We start from the raw sequence: 26,517 nt of genomic DNA on the forward strand, positions 1-26,517 counted from the left end.
AGACCAGCAAATATTGCAGTAAGCATATTGCTGAGGGAACACAAAACAAATCTCCCCCTCCCACACGGCCCCTAGGGGCCGTGGGGGGACACACGTTACACCTTTCTTGAAACACTAAACACTTGTAGTTAAGGCAGAAGCTGCATTGCCATTAACCATAAAATTTTGCAAACTGAAATGACAAAATTAATGTGCTTAATTTAGATTATTCTGTGCTGTCAGTTTAAAACCTGGGTTCTTTGTCTTTTTTGTGTATCTCTTGTTTTTTGTGATTTATATTTATTAGACCCAAATAATAGTCAATGAAAGTTTCACTAAACAGATTTATTACATTATTTATTCAAATAAAAAAAAATATTGTCCAAAATATACCTTCTCTTTTATTATAACAATTTTACAGTTGAAGGAAGACATACTTTTTTTTTTCTTTTTTCGCTCAATTTGCATTTCTTTGAACAACAAAGTTTTATTGTCACTTCTGAGCGACAGAAAGAAAAAAACCAAAATGTTATCAACGAATGGGTGGCCGGAATTGTGCAGAGGAAAATACAAGGAAAAAGTGAATTGGGTAAGATTCTGCAACATAGGCAATCAAAAAAAAAAAAAAAAAAAAACATTTTTAATTGATTCCAAAATAAAACAGTGCATTTATATTACGTTTTCCCTTTTCATCTACATCACAATCATATTCCACAACCCTAAATAAGATTACGAGAAGAAATTCCCAAATACAATCCTCATCTTTTTTTAAAAAAAATATACAGATTAAGACTTTCTTATGTTAATTTTGTTTCAAGTATTCCAGTTAAGATGTTGCATGTTTTCTTAAGTTGCTGTTGAAATGTTTTTGACAATAGTGAAGCGCCAGTATTGGTAATCCGATCTAACATTTTGCCTTATATTGGAGCTACATAAGGGGGAAATGTTGCCTAGTTGCCAGTGATCGGCCTTCACCTCGTCTTTCTTGAACCTTGTTTGCCACATTTGGGGTTTGAAAATTGTTCCAGTTTGGTTTGACTACAGACATGTTAGGTCCGTAGTTACGCTCTGGCAGCCGTTTCCTGACGTATGAAGATCAACGCTCGTCTGCCTTACATGAATTGCGTGTTTCAAATTTTGAAGAGTGTCTGAGCCACTGAGCATAACATGATTCTGACCTGGTGAAACAGGAGGTCATGGATGTTTATTTGAAAAAATAGACTTGTAGATCAACTTTAAAAAAAAATAAAGAATACAATAAATTAAAATACATTGGGTCGATTTATTGCCCACGAATTGTTACCACGCCTGCGACACCAGTGATTATTATATTTTATTTTCCCAAAGGTTTTTATGGTGAGAATATCCTACCACTCAAGATAACAACACCTGCTTTTATACAGCAGATATAATCAGTGGATCAACATTTTTATCATTCGTTTTAGGATGCGGACTGAAATACGGGAAAATGTCGTCATTGAACAGACACTCGGTGAACGAGAAAATGTGCGACTTGTTGGTCACGTCGTAAAACGACACGACGGCTTCCTCATAGTCGACGAACACTCCGACCTTTTGGGGTTTCTCGTTCAGCGGGAGGCTGGTGGGGGGTACCGTCAGGGCTGCGTACTTCCTGTCTTCGAAATGCACGGCCACCCAGTAACCGTTGTCCGTGTTGACCTTGAGCACCCCCTTGCGGTTTGCGCTCCGCCGTGCCACGCCCAGATCCCAACCGCTTTTGTTTTTCACCTCTACTTCCCAGTACGACCTGCCGCGGTTCAGGCGATTGGTCCCAAGGACACTGCCGAACGTGTCGAACCTCTCCGGATCGTCAGGAGCTTTCGGCTTCTCTCCTCCGTCTCTCACTCTCTTCCCGTCGTTGGACAGGACGAGGCACCGGTGGGCCGTGGCTGAGTCCAGCTTTACGTCCACTGTGGTCAGACAGGAAACAGCGGAAGAGTGGAGGGTTGGGTAAGAGTCACGATGTGGTTAAGAACCAAAATAAGACAAGGATGAGAGAAGCATGATGAACACATTGTAAAGGTCAAGGGAGGTCAATAAACAACAAGGTTGGCAACAAGAAGAATAATGGGCACAGCCTGAGAAATAACAGAACTACTTATGCTTAGTACTTGAATGCTTTACAGTGGAACCAATTAGCTCAATGGGCCAGAGAGGTGAAGGGAATATGACTGAGAAACTAATGGGGTCTGAGTAATAGATACAGAACGAAGAAAACACAAGTAGGGCAGGGAATGAGGCCTGAATTTGGTTTTCACTTTTCTCTGATTTTCTCTTCACCAAAGGGGTGGTGTGGTTAATCACGTGTAACTTATGATATGGCCATTAAATTTCCACACTGGGTCCGGTTGCCTTACATAATCTTTTTTTCTTCTGTGCATACCTCTGAAAAACTAGCACAGCGCAAAGTTAGCGCGTATAAAAACATGATTTAGCATTTTTCTAACTTTAAAAGTGGCATCTGTTGAGTCGTTGATAGATGGTGAATATCAACATGGCTAAAGTTAGTGCTTTAGCATTAGCTTCTGCTACGTCCCATGTTAGCATGGGACATTAGTGGAGCTAATGTTTATAAATAGCTCCTGAAGTTTAGCACCGCTAACTTCTTGTCAGCAGTGCCCACCACTGAGGAAATATTTTCATGAAAGTTGTATTTGGTATGTTAGTCTTTGTTTGATGCTCTAAAATATATTTTTAATTGAGCAAAAACAGAAGAAATCCAAAAAAAGTACATTATCAAAGCAGTGCATGTTACAATTTACATATACATTTTTGAGTACACACACCTGCGAAGGTTGCAATCCTTTTGAGCTCTGTGGAAAAAGAACAGAAAGTGGGTAAAACACAGATCCTTAATAAAAAAACAACATATTTTGGGTTTATTCACACCAGCTCTGTTTAGTGAGCTGTAATCAAACTCCTGTTGTTTGCCTAGAAAGTCCAGTTTGTTTAGAGACGTGTAAATGTTTAATCATGCTGAGACCGACGACCAAAATTGCGTCATTTGGGAAAAAAACAAAGATTCACCGAGGGAAGAGAGGTTTTCCAGATGCCACTGGATGTCTTTCATCATGGTAGATGTTGTTGCTTTCAGGGTACCAAAGGAGAAGGAAGTGTCAACTTTTAGATTTTTAATCCCTTTGGAGTCATCCAGGTTTGAAAGTGGAACAGCCTGTGTGTTTCAAAGGAAGGAGCAAAGAAGGACGAGAGTTATAGAAACTGAAACGTTTTTCTTGTTTCGCTAAAATAATACTAAAAGAAAGGGTGTGAAGGTGGAGGGACTCCTTACCTGCAAGTCTTGGCTTCTGTCCAGTTCATCAATGGAGTCTCTGAATCTATCAATTTCTCCTTGCAGCTTCTGCAGGAGATTCTGTTCGTCCCTTTTGACCTTTCGTCTCCTAAGAACAGAACACACGAGGCTTTTAGTTTGAGCAAAGCATAGTTGCTCCATCAACTCGATGAAATTGGTTTGCTGTCATCTCAAGTATGCGCAACGTTTAATCAAATCCCCATTACGTTAGTTTGTATGCATTTCAGTGGCAAAGGAAGATACGATGGCTTAGGAAAATAAACTCCAGCATCGTAGCACGTGTTGTTAGACATGTCCACGTACACAATGGGAAACTTTGTAAAGCATCTCTAAGGATGTTTTAAAACCAGTGGGTCCCAAAGTGTGAGGCGCGCCCTCTAGGTGGGGCGCAGTGCCATTGCAGGGGGGGCGCGGGAAACGGAATGGATGAATAAAAAGAAAAAAACAGTTACACAAAAGTGTCTCACTGTAAAGATGGTTTGTAGTTTGTTTTGTTGCAACCTGAAGTGTGAAATAAACTTCAGTGGAGTTTGAAAACAAAATATGTGTTTAGGTTTATGTCCGGTTGAACAATGTGTGTGCCCAGTTTATTTTTTTTTAATTTTTTGCGGGGGGATTTTATTGTAATCCATAGGGGGGGCCCAGAAGAAAATCTTTGGGAACCACTGTTTTAAAACTGTTACTGAGATAAACATGGCTAACCTCTTCTCGATCGGCTCCAGAGCTTTCTTCCGAGCATCTTCCACAACTTTCATCACCTCTGAGAAGACGCTGTGGATCTGCAGCCATTCAGCATCCAAGCTGCCCTGAAAACAGGGATGGGGATAAACAGTGGGTACATCTGAAAAATCCCAAATCATGTCCAACACGGCAGCAGCATCTGCAGCTCACCTTGCAGCTTTTCACGGCTGATCTGACTTCAGTCATCTTCTTCTCTCGGATGTGAATTTTCTGCTGTAGCAAGACCTTCATCTTGTCTTGCTGTGCCTTGACAGAAGGTGAAAGTAGATGTAGAAATTTCTTAAGGTTTCTCATGATAGAAACGGTGGGAATTCACAAAGCAGAGCAAACTGCCCTACTATGTGAAATGGGTTTGCTCCTGCTTTCCAAAGCGGTTTTGCACTAAACACACACAAGCGCAAAATTTCCTGCAGTCAAAATTGTGACCAAAATGAGTACAAATATTCCCATTTCATCTACAGTTTGCAGGCTAAATTCCATCTTTTAAGGCAAAATTTACAGTTTTAGGAAAACCATATTCTGTCACCTCTGGGCGCCATGGACATGTTGTCTTATTTAGAGGGACTTGATGTGTCTCACTGAGAGCTGATCTTACTGTGACCATTTTCACACCATTAGTCCACTCCCTCGCATGTGTCATTGAGGCACGTCCCATTCACTAAAGTCGGTTTTGCAACATAACTCATTTCATCACTCGGTGATAAACAGAAGTAGTACGCTGACAACATGCTGCTACGATGGCTTAGGAAACGGGGAAAAGGGAGTAAATTGCCAATGTTAAAACACTAGCCACTATTAAAACAACAAGATAAATTCCGAATTCGATCTACGTTCCCACCCTCATCTATGGTCATGAGCTTTGGGTCATGACCTAAAGAACGAGATCGCGGATACAAGCGGCCGAAATGAGTTTTCTCCGTAGGGTGGCTGGGCTCTCCCTTAGAGATAGGGTGAGAAGCTCAGTCATCCGGGAGGGACTCAGAGTAGAGCCGCTGCTCCTTCACATCGAGAGGAGCCAGTTGAGGTGGCTTGGGCATCTGGTCAGGATGCCTCCTGGACGCCTCCCTGGTGAGGTGTTCCGGGCACGTCCCACCGGGAGGAGGCCCCGGGGAAGACCCAGGACACGCTGGAGAGACTATGTCTCTCGGCTGGCCTGGGAACGCCTCGGGATTCCCCCGGAAGAGCTGGAAGAAGTGGCCGGGGAGAGGGAAGTCTGGGCCTCCCTTCTGAAGCTGCTACCCCCGCGACCCGACCTCGGATAAGCGGAAGAAGATGGATGGATGGATGGATGGAAGATAAATGAGGGCAACCATGGCAACCAGTTACCCACCAATATCTTGTTAGGCTAACAAATCACATCAGAATGTTTTCCAAAAAATTGTGATAATTCAGGTCTGGTCGTAGATAGCATGCTAAAAATGTTTTACCTGCAGCAGCCTTTCAGCCTCTCTTTCTCTCTTCTTTTCACTAACTGCATCCTTATGTGTGTTTGTTACAATCTGTGAGTCTCCGTCATCCTGTAAAAAGGCAAAAAAAAAAGTTAAGCATAAAACAGTTAACCAGCATTAAAATAAAAATAGAGAATCTGACGTTTATTGAGTATTGAGAGGACAGTATTACAGTAAAAAAAAGAAAAAAAGAAGAAAGAAACAATAGCCCATTTTGTAAGTCAAAAAAAATCAGATGTTTACAGATGTGACCAGCTCTGTCAAGCTTTACATCAACGCACTTTATGAAAATCTACAGGTGAGGCTTTAACTTTAACTTTCCAAAAGTGCAGATCTGTACATCTGTCAGGCGTGACGTTATATCTGTCACATTACTTATAATAACTTGCATTGCGTTTGTAAAACATTGTGTTTCCTTGATGGCTGCCTTTAATGGCTGTGCAGTTCTACTCACCCACTTTACTCTGACACCCTAAATATAGTCTGGCGCAAAAGTCCAACTGTTCTGAGTTTTGTGGGACTAAAATAAAACGCACACTTTTGTATTTTGGTCTGCAAAAAATGTCAGCAAACCTGGCATCTTTTTTCTTTCACTTCACTTCAGGCTGGAGCTACAAATGGGTGAAGGAAAGAGAAAACTAACTAACTATCCATAACAATAACTATCTACTACTATTATTATTTTCAATCATATTTAAGATATGATTGAAAATAATAATAATATTTTAATGTTATAGTAATAATTATTATTGTTGTTGTTATTAATACAAAATAATAAGTATAATAACTTTAACATTATTTTTCAATGTGTGGATCACTTGGGCTTTTAAACTTAAAGCTTAATCGCTCTCACTTGGGTCAAATTGTGTTATAGTCATGTTAAAAATAAAAGCAAAACAGCACCATCTAGTGGTGGTAATATGGCGTAGATTTTGGGTCATTCTGTCTAATGACCCAACATAAGGGTTATTACCTCAGTACGCTTAGATTCTTTCATGTTTAAAAGGCATCGTGACAAAGAAACAGCTTTAAGATTTAAATGTAAAGGCATTCTTATGTTTTGATGGGTTTTTTTTTTTGGTCAGTATATTTTAGGAGCAGTACACCACATTCAGAATCAAAGAGAACAATATTCTTAACTTCAAAAGAAAGAATAACAGAAGAGAAGTCAAGTCCTCTGCAGGCGTTGTCCGAGGATCGAGAACCACGGCGGGAAGGTTGTGGAGTCTGAAAAACTACAGAGGGCAATCAATCGATCGATCGATCAATCAATCAATCAAAATTTATTTGTATAGCACATTTCAGCAGCAAGGCATTTCAAAGTGCTTTACATCATATCAAACACAGAAACACAATGCAACATAGGATCAATAATAAAAACACGACATTAAGTCAGGTTCCATCAATAAATTTGTAATTGATTACATTTCAAATGCAATCCTAAACAGGTGGGTTTTTAGTCAAGTTTGCATCCATAAAAGGTTTACCTGTTACACTCCTACTGTGTTATATGGAACAAAATACCTGTTGCTATTTTTATTCCCCCTCAAGCTCACAATCACGCAGTTTAAAACGATGTAGACAGCATTTTAATCCGTACACCTCTTTCACTGAATTTCGAGCAGGGACTCCGTCGTCCCTCGCGGATTTTTTTGTGCAATTCTATGGTACCTGTTAGTGTCTAGAATTTACAGGGTTTGTGTTACGCGCACTGACCCTCAGTCACTCAAAGTTTTTCTTCCGGCACCAGGCTCCGTACACCTCTCACAGAATTTCGCTCTGGGACTCCGCCGTCCCTCACGGATTACTCCTTACTCACACTAAATGTCGCTACACGTATTTAATGTGTTGCTTATAAAACTTACTCGACGAGTCGGACTCGGCCAGCAGGATCCGTGATGGTGGAGAGCTCACCAGATCTGTTGACGGGGATGATGCATCTGTCTGCTGAAAAAAAGTATTGGGGATACATTGTTCAGGACACAGTTTCATCCACAAAAACCAACAAAACTCAAACTGAAAACTTGTTATACCTGGGAACCAAATGAAATTGCAGTAGTATTCGAGGTTGGAACCATTTGTTGAGAATTTTTTTCATCTGGTGACATGTTATGACCGTGCCAGTCCTCCATACTTCGTTGGTTCATGTCCCGTGTTAGGGTTTGAGTCAGCCCATAATTCAGTTGGGTGGGGAAGTTTGGAGACATGAACAGTTTCTGTCAGAGAGAAGTGAAAAATGTTTTGGCTTCTTAAGTCTCACATTTACCAGTCAGTGATTGGTAGAACTCAATTTACATGTTTGTGTATCAATATCTGGAATTAGCTCTACCTGCTCCTTTGCTGGAGTGTTCACAATTGACCAGTTGTTCATTTGATTGGGTTGCTCCAACATGTTGCTCCGGAAGTTCTGGATACTCTCTGGGATCCTTGCTTCTTTTGGCGTGGACCCCATCATCCTCTGGTGAGCTCCCAGGCCATGGAAAGCTTCCAGGTTCCCAAATTCTGAAGGTTCTTATTGAGACGCAACAAAAAACTGTCATTTATTTTAATCAACAAATAATTAGTTGACTAAATCTTTTTCAGAAACAGACTTTTAAAAGATGCGGCAGAGAATTATTTGGTGATTAGTTGACAACAGAGAAAATTTGTAAACATCAAGTGTTATTGTAAGCATCCATGATAGGACAACCTAAAGGTCCGATTCTATACAGGAAGTTATGGAAACAGCTTGTCCACCATTTTCTGCTAGCAAGCTAAAAAATACTGACTGTTCTGCATTGACATGATAGCTGTGTGCAAACTTTGGGCTGGTAAGTTTCTCTAGGTTTAAACACTTTAGGATCAAAGCAATAGGATGGGCTATTTTATGTGCATTAAGTCTTATCTCAACACATGTTCAACATGTTGGCACAAAACAGAGCAGTGGCCTTTAGCCATTGGGGTTTTCTTTACACACTCACGTGATCTTTCTTTAAAGTTTAGAGGGCTGAGTTAGGTCGTTGCGTTGCCAAGCGACATGATGGTCTGACGAGGTACAAAATGACGCTTGCTAAAGTATTAGTATCAGAGGACTCTGAAATAGTAATTTGATTTAAACACCTAAGTAAAGGTTTGGTCTTTAATTATTCTCACTTAAAATGTGAAATATCAAAATCATAACAAAAAACAACTGGACTGAATTTTTCTACGCTAAACATACCGCCTTTGGTTTTTGCTAAACATAAAGCGTGAAAATAAATTTTTGAATGAATACATCTTAGCTACAACTAAACCCACAAACACTCATACTGCAGGCAAATCCAAAACGTTTTGGAATCAAGCTGAGGCAGACAAAATGATCATTGCCTATGTAAAATAATAATAGACAATTAAACGGCTAAACGGTTAATGTGTTTCAGCCATAATGTGAAGCACTTACCAAACCTCAAAGGAGTCTTAAAAATATCCATAGAGAGGTCAAATGAGCTGATTAGTCTTCGTTGGTTGTAACTTGGTGGAAAGAAAGCAAACTGTTTGCTCTCCGGGATGTGCATTCCCTTGGGTGTGCATCCCTTCTTCCCCTGGTGAGTCCTCAGGCCCTGGTAAGTGGTAACTTTGGACCAGCCGCAGTGGCAAACCTGGAGACTCATGTCAGACAGGCTGGGACCTGAGAACCCAGAAACAACATCAGTTCTTTCCAGTCACTCGTGAGACCAGCTGCACTGAACCATTATTTACCTTCTCTGTTGGGTCCTTTGATCAAATCTCTCCTGAAGTTCCTGTTAAAGTGCAATCAGTAAATGTATTATTAAATAGAATTTTCTATAAAGATAGAAATTATCTGTAAAAGAACTCAATTATTTCATGGAACATTTAATTATTTAATTGTATATTTTATAATTCCATAAGATTTAATTATTTATTGATGCATTTAATAATTTTATAGTGCACTTAACTAATTAATGGGAGATTTACACACATGTATTTTATGGTATATTTATTTCATTTTGCTGCCTCTCACCCTCCATATTCCAGAGTTGAGTTTACAATATAAAAACGTGGAAGTGTGTGATTTGTCTCCCTCTAGTGGTGCTGATTGTGTTGCACAGCTCAAAGCCTTAGACTAAAACTTGTTGCAGACAGTACTCGTTTAAACACAAACTGTAAGAATAAAAAAAAATAATACTTTAAAGAGCTACTGAGCAAAACAACGTGTGAGAAGACGAAACCTTACCAGGATCATTGAGGTGAATTAGAACGTAGCATCAGACAAGTCTGTTTCTCTTGCTTTGAAATTTGCTTATCAAATGTAAGTGAGTTTATTTACATTTATAAACAAAATGTCGCATCATTATTAAAATACAAGCTGAAATTCTTCGTATGTCTGGTAGCCCAGATTACGACGTTACAAAACATTTCAAAGGAACACATGTAGAATATTTTCTCATGGCTAATATTTGAGCTTGCACAATGAACTGGATCATGGTGGTGAAAAGACAAACCGCTTACAGCTGCTTCATGTTTGTCAAGGGACTGGACCACACAAGTGTTTGCATATCTAGGTAAATAAGTAGGCTAACCAACTGCTGGATACATTTCAATAAATATCCCGGCTCTGACCAGATGAGGGCGCTGTGTCTGGACGTTTTCATTTCATGTGGGCTGTGACTGTCAGGATACAGTTTGTTATCGAACAGTAGCAGGGGGATGCACGCATATGCACGCCGCACTTTTCAGATTTTAATGTGTGAAATGGTTTGAGAGTGATGCAGCATTTTCCTTGCACGGAAAGTCCTGCAAAGTTATAACTTGGGGGAATAAAAGATATGTTAAGTCAGTGGTTCCCAAAGTGTGGGGCGCGCCCCCTGGGCGGGGGCACAGTGCCATTACAGGGAAGGGCACGGGAAGCGGTATGGATAAATAGTAATAAATAATAAATAAATAGTAATAATAAATAAAGAAATAGTAATAAAAAAATTACACAAAAGTGTTTCACTGTAAAGATGGTTTGTAGTTTGTTTTGTTGCGCCCTGAAGTGTGAAATAAACTTCAGTGGAGTTTCAAAACAAAATATGTGTTTAGGTTTATGTCTGGTTATGTCCGTGCCCAGTTGATTTGTTTAATTTTTGGTGGCAGATGTTATTGTAATCCATGGGGGGCCCGGAAAATCTTTGGGAACCACTGCGTTAAGTAAGCAGAGACTCAATAGCCGAAACGCAGCTGTAGGTTCTGAAGTCAGATGAACGAGTTCTGAAATATGTTTTATGTAGTGTAAAATTTAGCTGGCCTGTTCCCCGGCAAAATGCGCGTTTTAACTGATTTCTGGGTATAAAATAATATTCAATGTTTTGTTTTTTAAATGCCCATCATCTCTCGTGCTAATACCTCAGTGTTTAAATAATAACTCATTGTTGTAGAAGTATTTTTCTCCTCTATTTGTTGTTTTTAAAGCGCTAAATGTTAACACGAAGCACGCAATCACTCCCTGACCGGACTTTGAAACGGCCACGGAGAGATTTATGGTTTCCTCTCTCTGCGCCTGATTTGTTTAAGCAGAAACTGTGCGACTGACGTTTTCCCCCCCAAGCCGCAGAACACGCCTCATTGGGCTAAATTTGAGTTTTGTATTCCACCTAAAGCAAAGACACATTTTTGCCCCGCTTTTTCTTTTTACAGTCATATTTCTTCTCTTCCCCCGCGGATGCCATGGTAACACTGCTGAAACTTTTCCTTTACTATTACGCAGGATATTATCATCATTTAGATACTTGCGACTAGTTGTTGTTGTTTTATTTTTACGCGTCGCTGCCTGTAAATCCTTCTTACAGTTCAACAAGCGTGATGCTAAACGACGAACCTGCATTTTGTTCACTCTGACAGACTTCCAGTGAAAGCCAATTGAAAGTGCAGACACTCACCTGACGCTGCCTCACGTCGCTGCGCCTCCGTCTGATCTGATGCTCATTCCTCCTGTCTCTGCCTCTCCTCTCCCGATTTGGCAGCTGAAACCTTTCGGTTTCATTTCAGCCGACAGAAAGCAGGAAGTATCAGAAAAGCAGCGAGCAGCGTCTGTTGTTTTTACAAGGCTGTTGGGTTGTTGGACCAAATGCATTCCAATACTTTCGCTCAAAATGTGGCGCTGGTATAGTAAGAATAAAAAGGGGGGGTTAAAAAACATGCTGTCAATCGATTAAAAAATTGAATTAGATTAATCACTAAGCGGTTTTTGAGAAAAAAAAAGTGTTTTAAGAAAATGTTTGTCTCAAACCAAACATGTCTGAAAATTCTCCGTTTTTACAGATTTATTTTTATGTTCAGGTGTTCGATGGATTCATTTTGTTTACGTTCATTTACAAACCTCTCATTTCATGTGACAACTAGGAGACAGTCGCCTTGATCCCATCCAGACCAAAAATTGATTTTTTGGGGGGAAATTTTTGACTTTTGAATCTCAGAAATGTCCATTTTTTCCCCCTAGAACATTTCTGAGATAAATCTAAAAATGGCCTTGTTTAAAAAAAAAAAAAAAGATTTGAGTTTTTTCCCAGAACTTTGCTCCAGTTTTTTTTATATCTTCAATGGCCCAAATAACATTGTTCTTCAGATGATCACATGAACTACCACAGATAACCTGAGTAAATACAAAATGTGGTTTTGAAATGATTTTTGCGAGAGAAAAGCGACGCAAGCCTCGTATGAAGGAAGAATTGCACCAAAGCATTGATTGTCAGTGGGTTTACTGTTCTGTTGCATAACCCAGGTGTTTTTGAGTTTAACGCCAGAAACAGGATCCTGCTGGAGAGCAAAAGTTGTGTTTTTTACTGTGGAATTTATGACCTTCATTTCCAAATCAAATGCACTTTTGCTTTAATTTCAAACAAGGAGGTCGGTCCCAGAGGCGGTCCTAGCCTGTCTGGCGCCCTGGGCCAAACACTTTTCACAGCACTAATTTGTCTATAGTTGTGCATTTTAGACATTTATTGAGATGCACCTGTATTAATTATGTTTTTTTTAAAAAAAATAAAGATAGTAAATAATCATGAACCCCTCCGTTCATGATATAATTGTCAAATTTATCCATAAATATTTGTATTTGCCTTCCATTACAGGTAGCTAAATTCAGAGTGAAGGATACAGTGGTGCCCCCAAAAGGGGGAAGAAGAGGGCCATGGCCCCTTCTTGGCAAAAATGTTTTCAGTAATAATATCCAACCCATTCTCACTCCCAACTCGTCATATATTGGGACGGTCCGTCCTCGTCACATGTTGACGCGCAGGGTACCCCTTTCGCGTCGATATGTGACGCGAGGGGTTTTACCCTATGCCTTACCGTAATTTTTGCCCTAAACCTAACCAAATCGTCGGGTTTTGAAGGTTCGGCAGCGGTTGCAAGAACCCTTCGCGTCAATAATCCACGTAAAACATGTGACCTGCCCAAATCGTCAACATGTGGCCCTGAAGGACCCTGTCCAAGTCGTCACATAGTGACGACATGTGACGCATGGTCAGAAATCGTCCCAACTCGTCAATATATGACGAGTCGGGAGTGAGAATGTGTTGCAATATCACATTTTTCTGGAGTTGTCACTAGAAGGACACAAAGAAGCCATTTAAACATTGAGCACAAATATATTTTCAAGCCCATATGAGGTAAAAAAAAAAATAATAATAATAATAATAATTAAAGATACATCAACTACTAAAAGAAAAACACTGGACAAGAGTTAGTTTTACAAATTGAAATATAAAACTATTTTTTTAATCTGTCATATATAAAAACATACATGTGATTTTAAAGCCTTCAAATGTGCGGCGGCAGGAAGTCGGGTTATGTTTCTGGTAGAAAACACAATGGGAAAACTGCAAAGAAACAATGGGAACAAACAAGCAACATTTCTGTAGGAGCAAATAAGTAACATTTTTATAATGTGACAAAACAAGGAGCAGGTCATGGAATAGGACACACAACCTTCAACACAGTAATAAAAAAAAAGTTGTAACAATCAAAATGTCCTAAACATTCATACAATAATGTTCTTCAGCCTTCACCCTAAAGACAGCTTCACTCAAAAGACACATTAAGTTGTAACGATTATTACATTATTAGCAGCCCAATCGATAGACATGAGGTATGTTTATGATGTAAATAATTTCATGTTTTAAACATTGTCAGAATTAGACTGTGCATTTTTTAATTGTGTGCTAAGCTGAAGGTATTTGAAGTCGTAAACGTGATTTTAATTTAAGATCTGTTATTTCCAATATACTTAGAACAGCCATATTCACAAACACAGTCGAACCGTAACAATAAAACCGATAAAGGTGCAGGTGACCATGGTAATGTGGGACTTGAAAGCCAAGATGAATCAGTGGTATTTTCATACGGGCAGACTTAAAAAAATAACTGATACAAAAGTGACAGAACACGGACAAAACTCATTGGTTTTTGATCGGCGTGACCGCTGGCTAAGCAGGCTAGCTGCACAAGATAAATCACCATGGTAACTAACGCGCTACCGCTGTTGTGAAACCGAATCGAGGCTTAATTCAATAACAAATTCTGTAACAACAAGAAAACCATCAGACGTAAGAAAGAAAAGAAACCACACCACCGTGGTTTCTCTTTCAAGGGAAATGGAAACCCAAGAACTCCGGCTGGTGCATGTTTGAGCTGACGAATTATACTGAAAGGCTGCTTTTGTTGTTGTTGTTTGTTTCCCTTTGCGGCGTGACACGCCCAGACAACAACCCATCTGGTTGCTAGCAACTCCCACTCAGTTGGAACAGGAAGCAGCTCAACCTGAGTGTCAGCGTTTCGGTTCAACTCCTAAAGCCAGACCATTCCTGCATGTGTGTACACGCTGACGCCTCTCAACTCCTAATCTCTGCCGAGCCTCTGTACAAGGACCTGAAACCCACACAACCCATTTGTTTGCTTATTTCATTGAATCAAAAACATCAGAAGTTACATTAACTCCCATTCAAACCTGCAGGGGAGTTGGGAAGCTGTCAAATACCTACACGGTGATGACCTCTGCACTGTTATCAGTTCCACATTTGCTACAACATATCTGTGAACACCGGGTGTTCCTTGATCACAGAAAGCAGCTGAAACACTCTTCATTCAATTTTACGATGTTCACAGGAGTCTTTTAAATTTACGAGAGAGAACATTTTCAGGAACCTTTGTCGGTATCCAACGAACAAAAACCGCAATAAAGTATGCCGTGAGCCAAACCATCAACAAGGCATATCAAAGCATAGCATGAGCGTGCTGATGTTAGCTTAGCCTAGCAGCACAATGCGTTTTTTTTTGTTTGTTTGTTTGTTTTGTTCGAGTGCTGTCATATTTGTCAAGTCTGATATGAATCAACCAGAAACGGGTGATGAAGCCGCGCTAGCTTTAGGTGACCTTGTAGTAGCCGCCATGCTACATGACAGGCTATTAGCTGGATTTCACTGCTGCTCTATCCTCTTGCAAATTCAGATTTATTTTCCTCTCTTTTCATTCACTCAATTACGAAACAAGAGCAAACGGTACGTGTGTGTTGTTGTTTTTACCTTTTTAAAAGGTTTTCAACTGTTGAAAAACAACGCAAAATCAACCACAGGTTGTTAGCATTGAGCTAACATCTGTACAGAAACATGACCTGATTGCTTTGATGTCATTTTCTTGACGAGTCTTTTTAATAATGATTGGATTCTTCGGTCCATGTCCCTTATTACCTGCAGCAGTCAAATTATTTTCCATTTTTACTTGAATAGAACCTGATTGTCTATTAAATGCTCAAGCTACTATAACAGTTCATCCTTTCCCAAAGATTTCCATTCTGTCCAAAACTGTGAGGCTGTTGTACCAAAAGTGTATACATTTTAAAAATAGTTGATATTGGATGCATACATGGAGAGATACTCTTGGAAATCCTTACTTCTCTACTTCAAAACGTTTTACAGCAATGACTTTTATTTTCATTTCTCTCTTTTAGTTGGACAACTTCTCCCTACATGGTCCTAGTTGAAAACATCCGAGCCAGGTCCTTCACCTGAAACACCATAAAACAATAAGTCAACCATCTGATGGCACCATAAACCGAGCCATACGCAGGGTAGATGGAAATGTATGGCACCAGAGACTAAAGTGTGGTTAAAGTAGGCTGAAGTGACGTCTTACCTTTGACCTACTGGACAAACCTGCGACCTGAGACGCTTCATCTGCTGCTGCCAAAAGTCAGAAGGTTATCGTGATAAACTTGAGAGTAACAGCATTTTTGAACATCTGGGATTATTTAGCAAAGGTTTTCATACAGGGTTTGTGTTCCTGATGCCTGGTGGGCTTTTGTGCTGCAGTTTTCATTTTGGACGGGTTACATGTCGAGTCTGGTAACTTCGGCTGGGAAATACAGATTAGACCAAATTAAGCCTTAAAATAAAAACATTATTCATGTAACAAATATGAAGAAAAAAAATCTTCCATTAAAAATTTAATTACTGATAATCAGATGATCTGTATGGAACCATCGTGTTTAAGATGCATCAGAGGGCGAGTCTCTTCAGTAAGGGCGTAAATGTAGAATAATGTTTTTCTTATAAAGGAAACTTAAACACTCCGGGAACTGCATGTTGTTTGACGACTTCCAGGGAAAACATTTTTTTTTTTGACTCAATTTTTCCTGTTGTGGTTTAACACACCCAGACACCAGCTGGCCCAGTTGTTAACCAGCAGCTTCAACTGTTGGAACAAGAAGAGCTGCTCCTCCTCTGGGTGTCGGCTCCACCAAGATAAGACTTCAATGTTATAATATTCAATATTGCATATTTCAAGGTGGCACACGTACTGAAAAACTATGTTTCTGCCAAGTTGGACCTCTGCATGTGTGCAGACTCCTTGTCTTAACTCCGTAAAGGCCACTAAGGCCACATTTTCATTAAAATGTTTCAACTCTGCATTAATATTTAGTGAACCTGAGTTAGTAGAAGCAATTGTTGGTGTTTATGTAATATGTTTAAAGCTTGGTATATTGTCTTATAATGTATTTGTTCCTTAAACTTCTTTACAGCTTTCTCGGCTTATCTGTTCATTAACTTCAGCTAATGCTAAAGCACTAATCAAACATGACTTCAGCTAAAGCACTAATCAAACATTACTTCAGCTAAAGCTAAGCACTAATCATAAACAGTAGTTCCGCTAATGATAAAGCATCACACCAACACAGTATTTAGCGGAGGACAATGCTAATGCGCTAAATTCCAATTCAAATTAAATATGCCAATGAAAGACTACAACTCACGAGCACCAATGTCATTTTAAATTATATGTTCGGCGACCATTTGATATTTATGTTCATATCTTGTTCTCTACTGTCTATGTTTTTATTTTTGTTCTAGTTTCCTGTTTAAATTTTACAGTAAAAATTAATTTAGGGAAGCTAAGTGTGTTAAACTTTATCATAAAAAATTTGCTCAGCAATTAACGCATTAGTGCCCATCACACACCAAGCGTTTTTTTTTTGTTTCTCTATAAGCAACTTAATTATTTGCAAAGTCAGTAATTTAAATCAGGAGGCTGATAACAAAGATTAACCTCTAGACCACAGATGTTACAAATTTATATAAAACATTAGCAGATTTTACACAGAAGCAAAGAAGTTAATGCATCTGACAACTAAGTCTATAGACCGAGATCAGAGAATAAAAATAAATACAGGTGCCATACTTGTGCTCGTTGTACTCTGTCATGATCCTCCATCTTTAGCTGACCTATTGCATCCGTGGATGTGGGTTGTAAAAATCTTTGAGCCATCAGTTTTACCTGTAAGATATGAAACTTCTCAGTAGATACAGCAACAACAACAAAAATGGAGCGAGAGGTACCAACTCTACATCGTAAACAATGCAGCAGCAAGCAGAAGCAGGAAAATCATTATTCAAATAGAAGAACAAACTAACAAATCTCTTTCTCATCTGGTGGTGGATACAGCTTTAAATGAAACACCTGTAATGATCTGTGTCCTAAGCCACGTTCCTCCTTCGGCCCGGCCGCCGTTTCCTGCGTCGAAAACATCTGAGCCAGTTCCTTCACCTGGAATGCGTTCCACGTTAAGCAAAAACATCAACGTGGAAGTTTGTTTCACTTCACAAGACATTCATCAAGGAACCCGTCGTACCTTCATGCTGGTGGGAACGTCAGGCTTTGCTGCTTCACACGCTGCAGAGAACATCAAAAACAATAGCTAGCTTCGTTTTCTAGAACAATCAGAAACCGTTCTGAGGGAAGATACTTACACGACGACGGAGCCTCCTTCTGTGTCTCTGCTGCCGCTGTTGGAGTTAGGTCAGGTTTTATGTCTGTTGCTCGCTGTGATAAATAAAATAAAACGTTTATTGTGGTAAATTATTTTTAATGTCTAACCTACAGGTGGGTATTACCTCTGCTTGAATCAGGATTTATTGTCTCTTTAGAAGACACATTTGTACCAAACTTTAACTTTCTGGCTGATGCTTAAAGATGTTGCTTTAATATTCCCAAATAATATTCTTTCATAATGATGTCAAATCTCTTGTAGTGCACCAGTTTCTCCTAAAGCAAAACAACTCCACAACAGGAAACTACCTCAAACTATGTCAAAGTTGTATCGTAAAATAGTTTGAATTTTTTTTTAGCCATTATTCTAGAAGTTTTGTTTTTAAAAAGACTTTCTTACTTCCATATAAAAACTTTTAGGCTACTTTTTAAATACAAAACTGATCATATGTATTTTTGTAAAACCAAAATGAATAGAATTAGATAACTGACATTATTATTATTGCTTGTTTAGTTGAAAGACAACTGCTTACTTTGGAAAACATGTTCAGAAAAATAAATAGGTAAAAATTTAAACTGATTTATTGATCCATGCTAACCATTTAGTCGGTGATCAAGCTAACTTAGAATAGCAACGCACTGTTATGCATTCAGTCCATAGACACCTTCATAGCATGTAGTCAGTTTTACACTATGTAGCCACTAATGTGTGTACTGTGGTTATCACACTGTCTCTCTTTATCTTTTTATAATGTGTATTATGATATGTGTGACAATTATGGATGCCACGGGATACCTGAAGTTCCCATGGAAATAATGCAGTACTATCTTATCGTGCCCAGTCATAAACATATTTTGTAATTGAACATGAAGAGTACAACTCTTGGCAGCCATGTTGGATTGAGTCCGAGTCAGGCGTGTCCTAGTATTTTTTTTTTTTTTTTAAAGATCGGAATTGAGAATTTTGTTGACAACTGAGAGCTTATGAGCTCTTGCTTTATCAAGCACATTCCATCAAATCAACATTAGGCAAACAGAAAAAAAGAACGTCAAAATACAGTTGATATTCAAAATCGGTACCTGCCATTAAAATTAAAATCCTCCCCAAAGGGACATTAATATGGATAATAACATAATGCCATAACTCATTTAAGCTCACAGAAGCATGGTGTATTCACCTTCTCCTGCCTCTCTTCCACCTTCGGTTGGATTCTAGATTCCTGGGCTGGCATGGCAGAATGTCTTTGAGCGAGAAGCTTCACCTGAAAGATTCAATGCCGCCAAGTACAATCCATTACAAATGGGCACAAATGTTGGAAAAAACACAATCTTGCAACAGCGGCATTTCCATTAAATAATTAAATTAAAATCACACATGAACAAGCTTGTTCACACAATAAAGTTGTACATAATTCATGAATTATGTGTTCATAATTCAGCCATCAGAGGAGACGTCGATATCTTACTCAGGCATTGTAGCGACAAGCCCCGCCTACTTGGGATAAGCTAGGTATTCAGCGTTTTGAATAAATTGCAGTCAGTGATTTTTACAGATTAGAAGAGCTGTGGAGTCAACATGTTTGAATGATACACAATTTTTTGTGAACTGCGCGATGCTGAGAGAGATCTGGTGGGGAAAAGAAATGATCCTCTACCACTTCCTGTCATTTTCTTTGTCATTTCCGCCAGTAGTAACATCTGGCTGTTGATTATGTGACGTTTCCATTGCAGTTTTGTGAAATACACAAATTTTGACGCGGTTGGAAAACCACCTGATCCCGGTGCAAAAACGTAGCGAAAAATGTGCGTTCTTTATTTGTGTCGTTTCAATTTGCGCCGTTCTACAGTTAATGGACTCACACCACCTGCAGACCCACAGTCAAATGGTAATGAATAAAATCAACATACTACTCGTGGGTGTTCTGATCCGGGTTTCTCCTCCGTTCCTACTGTGTTCTCCTGGGCTGCTGAGACGGAAAACATCCGCACCAGCTCTTTCACCTGAAATAAGTAGAACGGTTAGAGCCGGGGCCGAGGATACAACGTTAACACAAGAAGCCCAACAGGTTTCCAGTAGAAAACTGTCCTATATTTTTTACCAAGTATAAAGCTCTGTACCTTCAGTTCCCTGTTGGCTCTTTCCAAGTGATTAGTAATGTCTCGCCCACTCAGCTGCCTCACTCGGAATGAACGCAAGTTCCTCTTTGGTGGCACCACAGGGGGCGCTGCTCGGCTCACCTGAAAACATGTCAAATAAGTCACTAAAAATAAATGCTGTGACAACATCTGGCATGGAAGTAGTAGTAGTAGGGATTTTGTGAATTAATTGAACTTTCGATTGAAATTGGACCTGTTATTAAATGCATCTGTAATTTCATGACCGACCAACACAACGGGGCACATAATCAAAGAAACAAATCAAACACTGACAAGTGTAGCATATGCTACACATAGAGAATGCATTGTTATCGCAACATCAGTGTGCGTAATATTCATACCACAAGGATTTTTTGGAGTGCAATAATTGCTGGTTAACATATTTCAAATGTTATGAACTAGCATTTTACATGCCAATGCTATATTTAGCCAACTGGTTGATAAATGCTAACAATCACAGAATGACGGAGGCACCGAAGGTTTCATAGCCTAGCTCTGCCTCAAAGTTTTCTACGTCTTTAGCCTTGATGTATCTACAGTGTTCCTTAGTATTCATAATGCTGTTTGTTCATTACTGTTTTCTTTAAAATCTATAAAGATTTGAGCGATTCCAGTCAACATGGAAAAAGTTCACCTTCCTCTCTGGCTGTTGGTTTAGCAAGAAATGAATCTGTTACATGGAAGCGCAGACACAGAGTGTTAACCTCTACAGATAGAATGGAACAGCAATACAAAAGAAATCCTAGCTATTCCTTTGGAGTTTTGCAAACACAGTAATCTAGCAAAGGTTGTTTAGTATGCTTATGATGTTACATCCGTCATCAAATACTGAACCTGCACCGGTTCTTCTTTCTTGTTATCTTTCTTCATGTCTCCATTGGCGCTGGCTGAAGATCCTTCAGCTTTCTCCGGTGTCCCAGTGAACGAGAGTAAGCTCTTCCTCTTAGCTGGAACCGGAGGTTGACTTGTTGAACATTTGTTGACAGATTCATTTCTCTAAAAAATAGACGGATCAATGCAGTTTCATTGCAAACGATTCGGCCATGAATCAGTCAAAAAATACTGCTCCATTTCTCTTTCAGTCAAATGCGTTTGTTTGTTTTTTTCTTCTATTTTTGGGAGAAGGAGAACGGGGAAATGCAACCATACAAATTTTTTTTGAATGATGTGATTTTTGTTTTTGTTTTGAGGGGTTCTTGCTTCATTTTCTAAATTCCCAATCAGCTCTCCAGTCAACTTTACAATTAAATTATGCCATTATTCTGAATGAAATTAACGGCATTCTAGACTAAAAAAAAATTCTAAACTGTAATTTGATGCCATCAACTTCAAAAAGCCATGTTTTTTCACAGAACGCTTCACATCACTTATTCAAACTTGCCCCTTTAATCATGTTCTGGTAACTGGGTAACGTTGGGTTTTCTGTTGCTTTACTACACCCACTAGCAAATCACTTGTCATGTAGATGGATCTGTTTAGTGAAAACCTGTGTATAACACAAATCTGTAAGAAGAGACGAATTGGTAAGGAGGTAATTGTTTACCTGCTCAGCAGCTGCTGTTTTTGTTTCAGTGGGTTTCTTGAGTGGATGTTGTTGGGCTGCAAGACCTGGAAGTAAAAATGTCAGGTAGTTAGTTTCAACTTCGCGACTCTTCGGTCCACTCTGCTGTTGTACGAATCATTTTATACATACACGATTGGTTCTTCTCCAAAGATTCAGCTTTTATTACTGAGTTGGTTGAGATCCTTGATGATTCATCCACAGTCTGACTCATAGATATATCACAGTTAGATAATACATACAGAGTTTGCGGCTGCACCTATTTGCTGTTGGTTTTGGGTTATATTATTGCTACACTCGAAAAATTGAAAAAGTGGTTTTACCTCACGAGCAGAGTTCATCATTTTTTCATCTCTCCTCTTTTTATATTTCTTTAAGCAGTTTTGTATTTCTTTCAGCAGCTGAGATCTTGGCGTTCCTTGTCCCGATGTCGGTAACTGTGAATCCGTCTTTCCGCGCGGGACGTCAGTTGGCGCGCTTGGATGCTCACTAAAAGATCTGTGTCGGTCCTCTGGTTGGACGGCTGGAATTTCGCCGAGCCAATGGTTCATCTAAAAGGTCGGAAATGATTTAAACGTTAAAAAGTATTCCCAATGTAAGAACAGTGCGTTTTAGGAATTTGCAAAATGTGGCAGAAATACAGGAAGAATTTGTCTTAAATATTAAAAAAAGGGGGGGGAAAGAGAAAAAATGTAACTGAAGAATTTGTATCAAAGTGGATAACAGATTTTCCAGCTCTACCAGCAAATAAAGCGAGGACTCGTTCCTCTCTGCCGAGGCTGTACTGCGGTCATCTGGGTATCTTGGAATACAGGCTTCTAGAGCTGCAAAAAAGACAATAAAAGAAGAATTGGATTTTACTTTCAAGCTTAATTATGTTTTTTATTCTCCAAAATCACGGAGCGGGATGCTCTTGAGGCGTACGTGACACAGGCTCCGCCTTGATTCTAGATGCTGCCGTTACGTGGTCATTGCAGCTGACGGCGCTCCAGCGCTCCTCAGAAATCTGAAGAAAGAAAACATACAAAATATCTTTTAAAAAATAGTGACTGTAACTGTAATGACAACTTTTACCACCTCCCCCTTAACTTAAAGTGTAAGCCATACGCTGTTTGTTGTTTTGGCTAACAACAAACACTTCACGCTCACTGAATCTCGTTAACTCTAGGTATGTGGTTTAAGACTCGCACAGTGGGGTGAACCCATTAAAAAGCCTGTAAATATGTTCGCATACATGCGTTATACATTTGGTGGTCTTGTCTGGTCAACACCTTATTTTGTTTTTGCTTGTCCCAGTACCCCACTGGGCAGTAACTCAGCACCCCAAACAATTTGAAGAATAAAGCACAAAACCTGATGGTATTGTTTAGTTGCAGTTAGATAGAATGCTGGTGGTGAAATAAATCAATAAATTAGCTGAAACCCTTTTAAACAGACAAGGCAGTTTGTTTAAAAGGTCTGTTTGAAAGAGCACAAGCATCCAGCTAATGTTTACATACTTAGCTGTAGCCACAAGGCAGCTAACAGCAGCTGGTAGCAACTAGAAGAGAGAGCTGCTTGTGTACTTTCCCGTCTTTGTACGTAGTGGTGACAAAATACCTTCAAAAAGACTTACTGGTCCAGTTGTAAGTTAAAATCGTTCAGCTTTATTCAACAGGTGTTTGTCTTTAATGATATAAATGTCCATCTCTTACTTCAACTGCCTTCTGCTCACTTTTCATCCCGTCTGAAACGGTGTATTTGACTGACAATTCAAAAAAAAAATGTCCTAAAAGCCTGGTGATTAAATAATAGTTAATAATAGGTTTATTTTCAACGTACTATGATAATACTTTACTACGACCAAGATACTTAATAAAACCAGAAACTATTTCATCCCAGATAAATAAAATTTAAGCAACAAGGTTGGTATATACAGTAATTGGGTATATAATCTTTTACTGTATTTTTTTGCTCTGTGATCAATTGTCTTTAATAACTGAAGTGTCTTTGACAGCCAAATAATCAAAGCTTAGTGCTTCGTCTTTACCTTTAAAGGTGTGAAGCGTTCCTCCAGCTGATGGCGTGACTTTGACCTTGTTGCTTTTTGAGAAGAGGCTACAGGAAACGCAGGAGTTACGGAGGAAAAAGGAAACGCTGAGATTTAACAGGAATTTGGCTAATTGCTATGTGGGCCAAATTTGACCGTCACATATACCTGACTTGTTCTCTTTTTTGACCTCTGCTGCTGATGTGGGGTTACTGAAGTTTCCCATCCTTGGTATTTCTGGGGAATTCTGTCAAGTCAACGGGAGAAGTTTAATTTAGGTGGTAGAGATTTTTCTCACTGAACTGACACTATTACTGTTCAATTTCCATTTGTATACCTCCTCCTTCCTATGAACTTTCTTTGCGACCGGAAGTGTTTTGTTATCTGGTTGTGGTTTCCAGTGGTGCCTCCAGGCACTCTGCTCTTCCTTGGGGATCCTCAGCCCCTTCGGCGTGCAGCCCATCATTCCTTGGTGGGTCCTCAAGCCGTGATAATTCGTCATTTTCTTCCAGCCGCAGTGACACGTCTGGAGGCTCATGTCTGAATAATAATTTGAACTTTCTGTCCATGACATAATTTCAAGAGTGATTTATCAGTTTTTTAGTTACCCCTCTGCTCAAAAAAATCATCTTGAGACACAATTTGGACAGCCCACCGATTTTGACAGCGCTCCGGACTTCCAGCTTGTAACTCAATTTAACGTTTGTCTGTCCTCCGTGATTCCACGTGTACTGCTGCTGAGGCTCTGCGATCCTCGTACCCGTCGGTGTGCAGCCCATTCTGCCCTGGTGGACCCTCAGGCCGTGATGGGTGGTCACTCTGGTCCAACCACAGCAGTGGCAAACCTGAAGGCTCATTTCTGCAATCGGTCTCGAGGAGACAGACTACGACACAAATACCCAGGCTGTTACTAATCGGAACAGTTTCAAACAAGAACAGATTTTTTTTTTTTTTGGCTTTTATTCATGGCATTAATTAATCAGTCATGAGCACCTGTGTGTAATAATCCCAAGCCTCTGGTTGTGAAGTTGGATTACATGGCATTTCTTTGTCTATTACAAATATCATGTAATAACAAACCCTATTAAATTCATCCAATAAAAGTAAGATACTGTATGGATGTGATGTATATCCATACACAAAAAAATTGTATGTTTTTGTTTTTAAACTGTAAGTTTTTATTTTATGTTTTTTTTTTATTGTTATGTTGTGTTTTGATGTACAGCACTTTGTATCAGCTGTGGTTGTTTTAAAGTGCTTTATAAATAAAGTTGGTATGGTATGGTATATTATACAAACATGAAAATTATATTGTTAAAAACAAGTTCTGAAGTTAAAAGTTTTATACCATTTATTGTTAGCTTTTATGTTTACTAGCCTGGTTAAGCCTTGTCCTACGCTACTTGATTCATCCAGAGGGTCTGGGCTCTCGGCTATTGACAAACAATGTCTTCCTGGATGGATGGACCAATCGTTAACATTTACCCATGACGAAAAAAATGTTCCAGTTGCTATGAAGCTTACCGGAAATCGACTGCGCAGTAAAAAAAACAGTCCTCCACTACGAGAAGAGACACTTGCTGAGTTGAGGGAGGCGGCTGTTAATGATAGTTCAATATTTGGAGACGTGGCCAACGCAGAATGAGAGGGTTTCGTTTACTTCCTCCGCTATCATTGTTAAAAGTAGGACAGGCCGGCTACAAAATCTAAAACATCGCAGAAAATCAACGTCATCATTCGCTGCTTGTCCTTCTGTTGGCCCAGTAGAAAATCTACCAGAGAAATCCATCTCAATAGGAGAAAGTCCAGACGAAGCAGTGAAGGGAGATGAGGATCTAGCGGCGTTGATTAGGAAAGCAATGCCCAGGCAGAAAGGCAGGAAGGGTCAAATATTGCCATAAATTAATGTAGCTCTTGACTCCTTTGATAAACCTTTTTAACTTTTAAGGACTGATGGCGTTTCTGAACGTGAAATGTTTTACAATCTAACAAAACAGATTGTACTATCCATTGGCTGATTGCCCAATAAATGATCACATTCATAAAAAAATGAAATATGTAATTTTTTAAACTTCATATGTATATTCTAATGACATGATATATTGGTCCACTATGCTGGACTAACACGAAAAGTATGAGCAGTGTAAAAACCACATCGATATTACTGAATCAGGTCACAACATACAGGTAACTATACAGTTGTGCTACCGGTAGTAAACACAGATCATAATCCAGTGAGTTTGAGGGGGAAAAAAGAAGGAGAAATTGTACAGTGAAAACCTCAGACCACCATAAGAGATGCAGAAAAAGGAAATGAAGAACAAAGAAAAGCAAAATGGCTGCCCAGTCCAAGGTAGTTGCATTTACAAACAGAGCATCAATTCCTTTAAAGGGCGATTTAAAAATGTAAAGTTGCTGATCCCTTTATCTGCATATTACCACGTAAAAATTGCTTGTGAATTATTTGAGGAAAAATAAGTGAAAATCCCTCCAACGACCCCATTTCTGTTTGTACAAGTCTGCAAAACAGAAACACGTGACTTCCTACAGGCGGTCCTGGTAGCTGATAACGGGCCCACGCTTTAATGAGCAAACATAAAAACAGATAGTGCTGCGTATTAATTAATCAACTTGGGAGGAAAACGCACGCAGACAAAAACGCAGCGTTAATGTTAAAAATGTTACTAAAGCTAAAGCTCCAGTCAAGCCTGACTGATAACCTGCTGTCTGCATGCGCTGGGTTCATTAAACGGCTTCCAAAATGACGCCATTTTACAGAAATATTAAAAAATATTAAAAACCTCTCACCTCAGACTTCCTCTCTGAGCTTTTTTCCGCTCGAACAATAAAGCGCTATTTCTTCTCAGTGCAGCGTGACGCTGACGGCTCGTTGTGCTTTCAGTTTCACTTCTGCATAAACAATATTAAGAGCGAATCCCGCCATTTCTACCCCCCGTCCCACGTCTGTCTGGGTCACAAGAACCACACGATG

General features: G+C 39.4%; 2 protein-coding genes across 4 annotated transcripts; both read right to left on the bottom strand.

Annotated features, from left to right (window-relative positions):
- Positions 1-305: 305 nt before the first annotated feature.
- LOC102231825 (E3 ubiquitin-protein ligase TRIM21-like) lies at positions 306-11,471 on the bottom strand. The gene is made up of 14 exons (XM_023345768.1): positions 11,397-11,471; positions 9,217-9,257; positions 8,918-9,145; positions 7,829-8,010; positions 7,533-7,715; positions 7,365-7,446; positions 6,640-6,734; positions 5,479-5,568; positions 4,202-4,297; positions 4,013-4,116; positions 3,290-3,398; positions 3,028-3,172; positions 2,787-2,813; positions 306-1,910 (listed from the first exon to the last, which is right to left on the bottom strand). Exons 3-14 carry the CDS (start codon positions 9,126-9,128, stop codon positions 1,375-1,377), a joined length of 1,860 nt encoding a protein of 619 aa, XP_023201536.1. The 5' UTR covers positions 9,129-9,145; positions 9,217-9,257; positions 11,397-11,471; the 3' UTR covers positions 306-1,374.
- A 1,766-nt stretch (positions 11,472-13,237) lies between these two features.
- LOC111610759 lies at positions 13,238-26,477 on the bottom strand. 3 transcript variants are annotated; one of them, XM_023345571.1, is made up of 21 exons: positions 26,334-26,477; positions 24,181-24,409; positions 23,863-24,086; positions 23,694-23,772; positions 23,526-23,593; positions 22,421-22,502; positions 22,238-22,320; positions 21,820-22,047; positions 21,629-21,701; positions 21,479-21,543; positions 20,776-20,931; positions 19,897-20,016; positions 19,687-19,779; positions 18,957-19,040; positions 17,760-17,832; positions 17,642-17,682; positions 17,470-17,556; positions 17,191-17,286; positions 15,783-15,867; positions 15,649-15,695; positions 13,238-15,520 (listed from the first exon to the last, which is right to left on the bottom strand). In XM_023345571.1, the coding sequence occupies exons 2-21, from the start codon at positions 24,380-24,382 to the stop codon at positions 15,479-15,481; spliced, it is 2,028 nt and encodes a 675-aa protein (XP_023201339.1). In that variant the 5' UTR covers positions 24,383-24,409; positions 26,334-26,477; the 3' UTR covers positions 13,238-15,478. The 3 variants fall into 3 exon arrangements, with proteins under 3 accessions (XP_023201339.1, XP_023201338.1, XP_023201337.1); XM_023345570.1 differs by having other exon boundaries at positions 15,649-15,692; positions 20,770-20,931; XM_023345569.1 differs by having other exon boundaries at positions 20,770-20,931.
- Positions 26,478-26,517: the final 40 nt, after the last annotated feature.

Source organism: Xiphophorus maculatus, chromosome 14, assembly GCF_002775205.1.
Source record: "Xiphophorus maculatus strain JP 163 A chromosome 14, X_maculatus-5.0-male, whole genome shotgun sequence".
NCBI classification, from domain to species: Eukaryota; Metazoa; Chordata; class Actinopteri; order Cyprinodontiformes; family Poeciliidae; genus Xiphophorus; species Xiphophorus maculatus.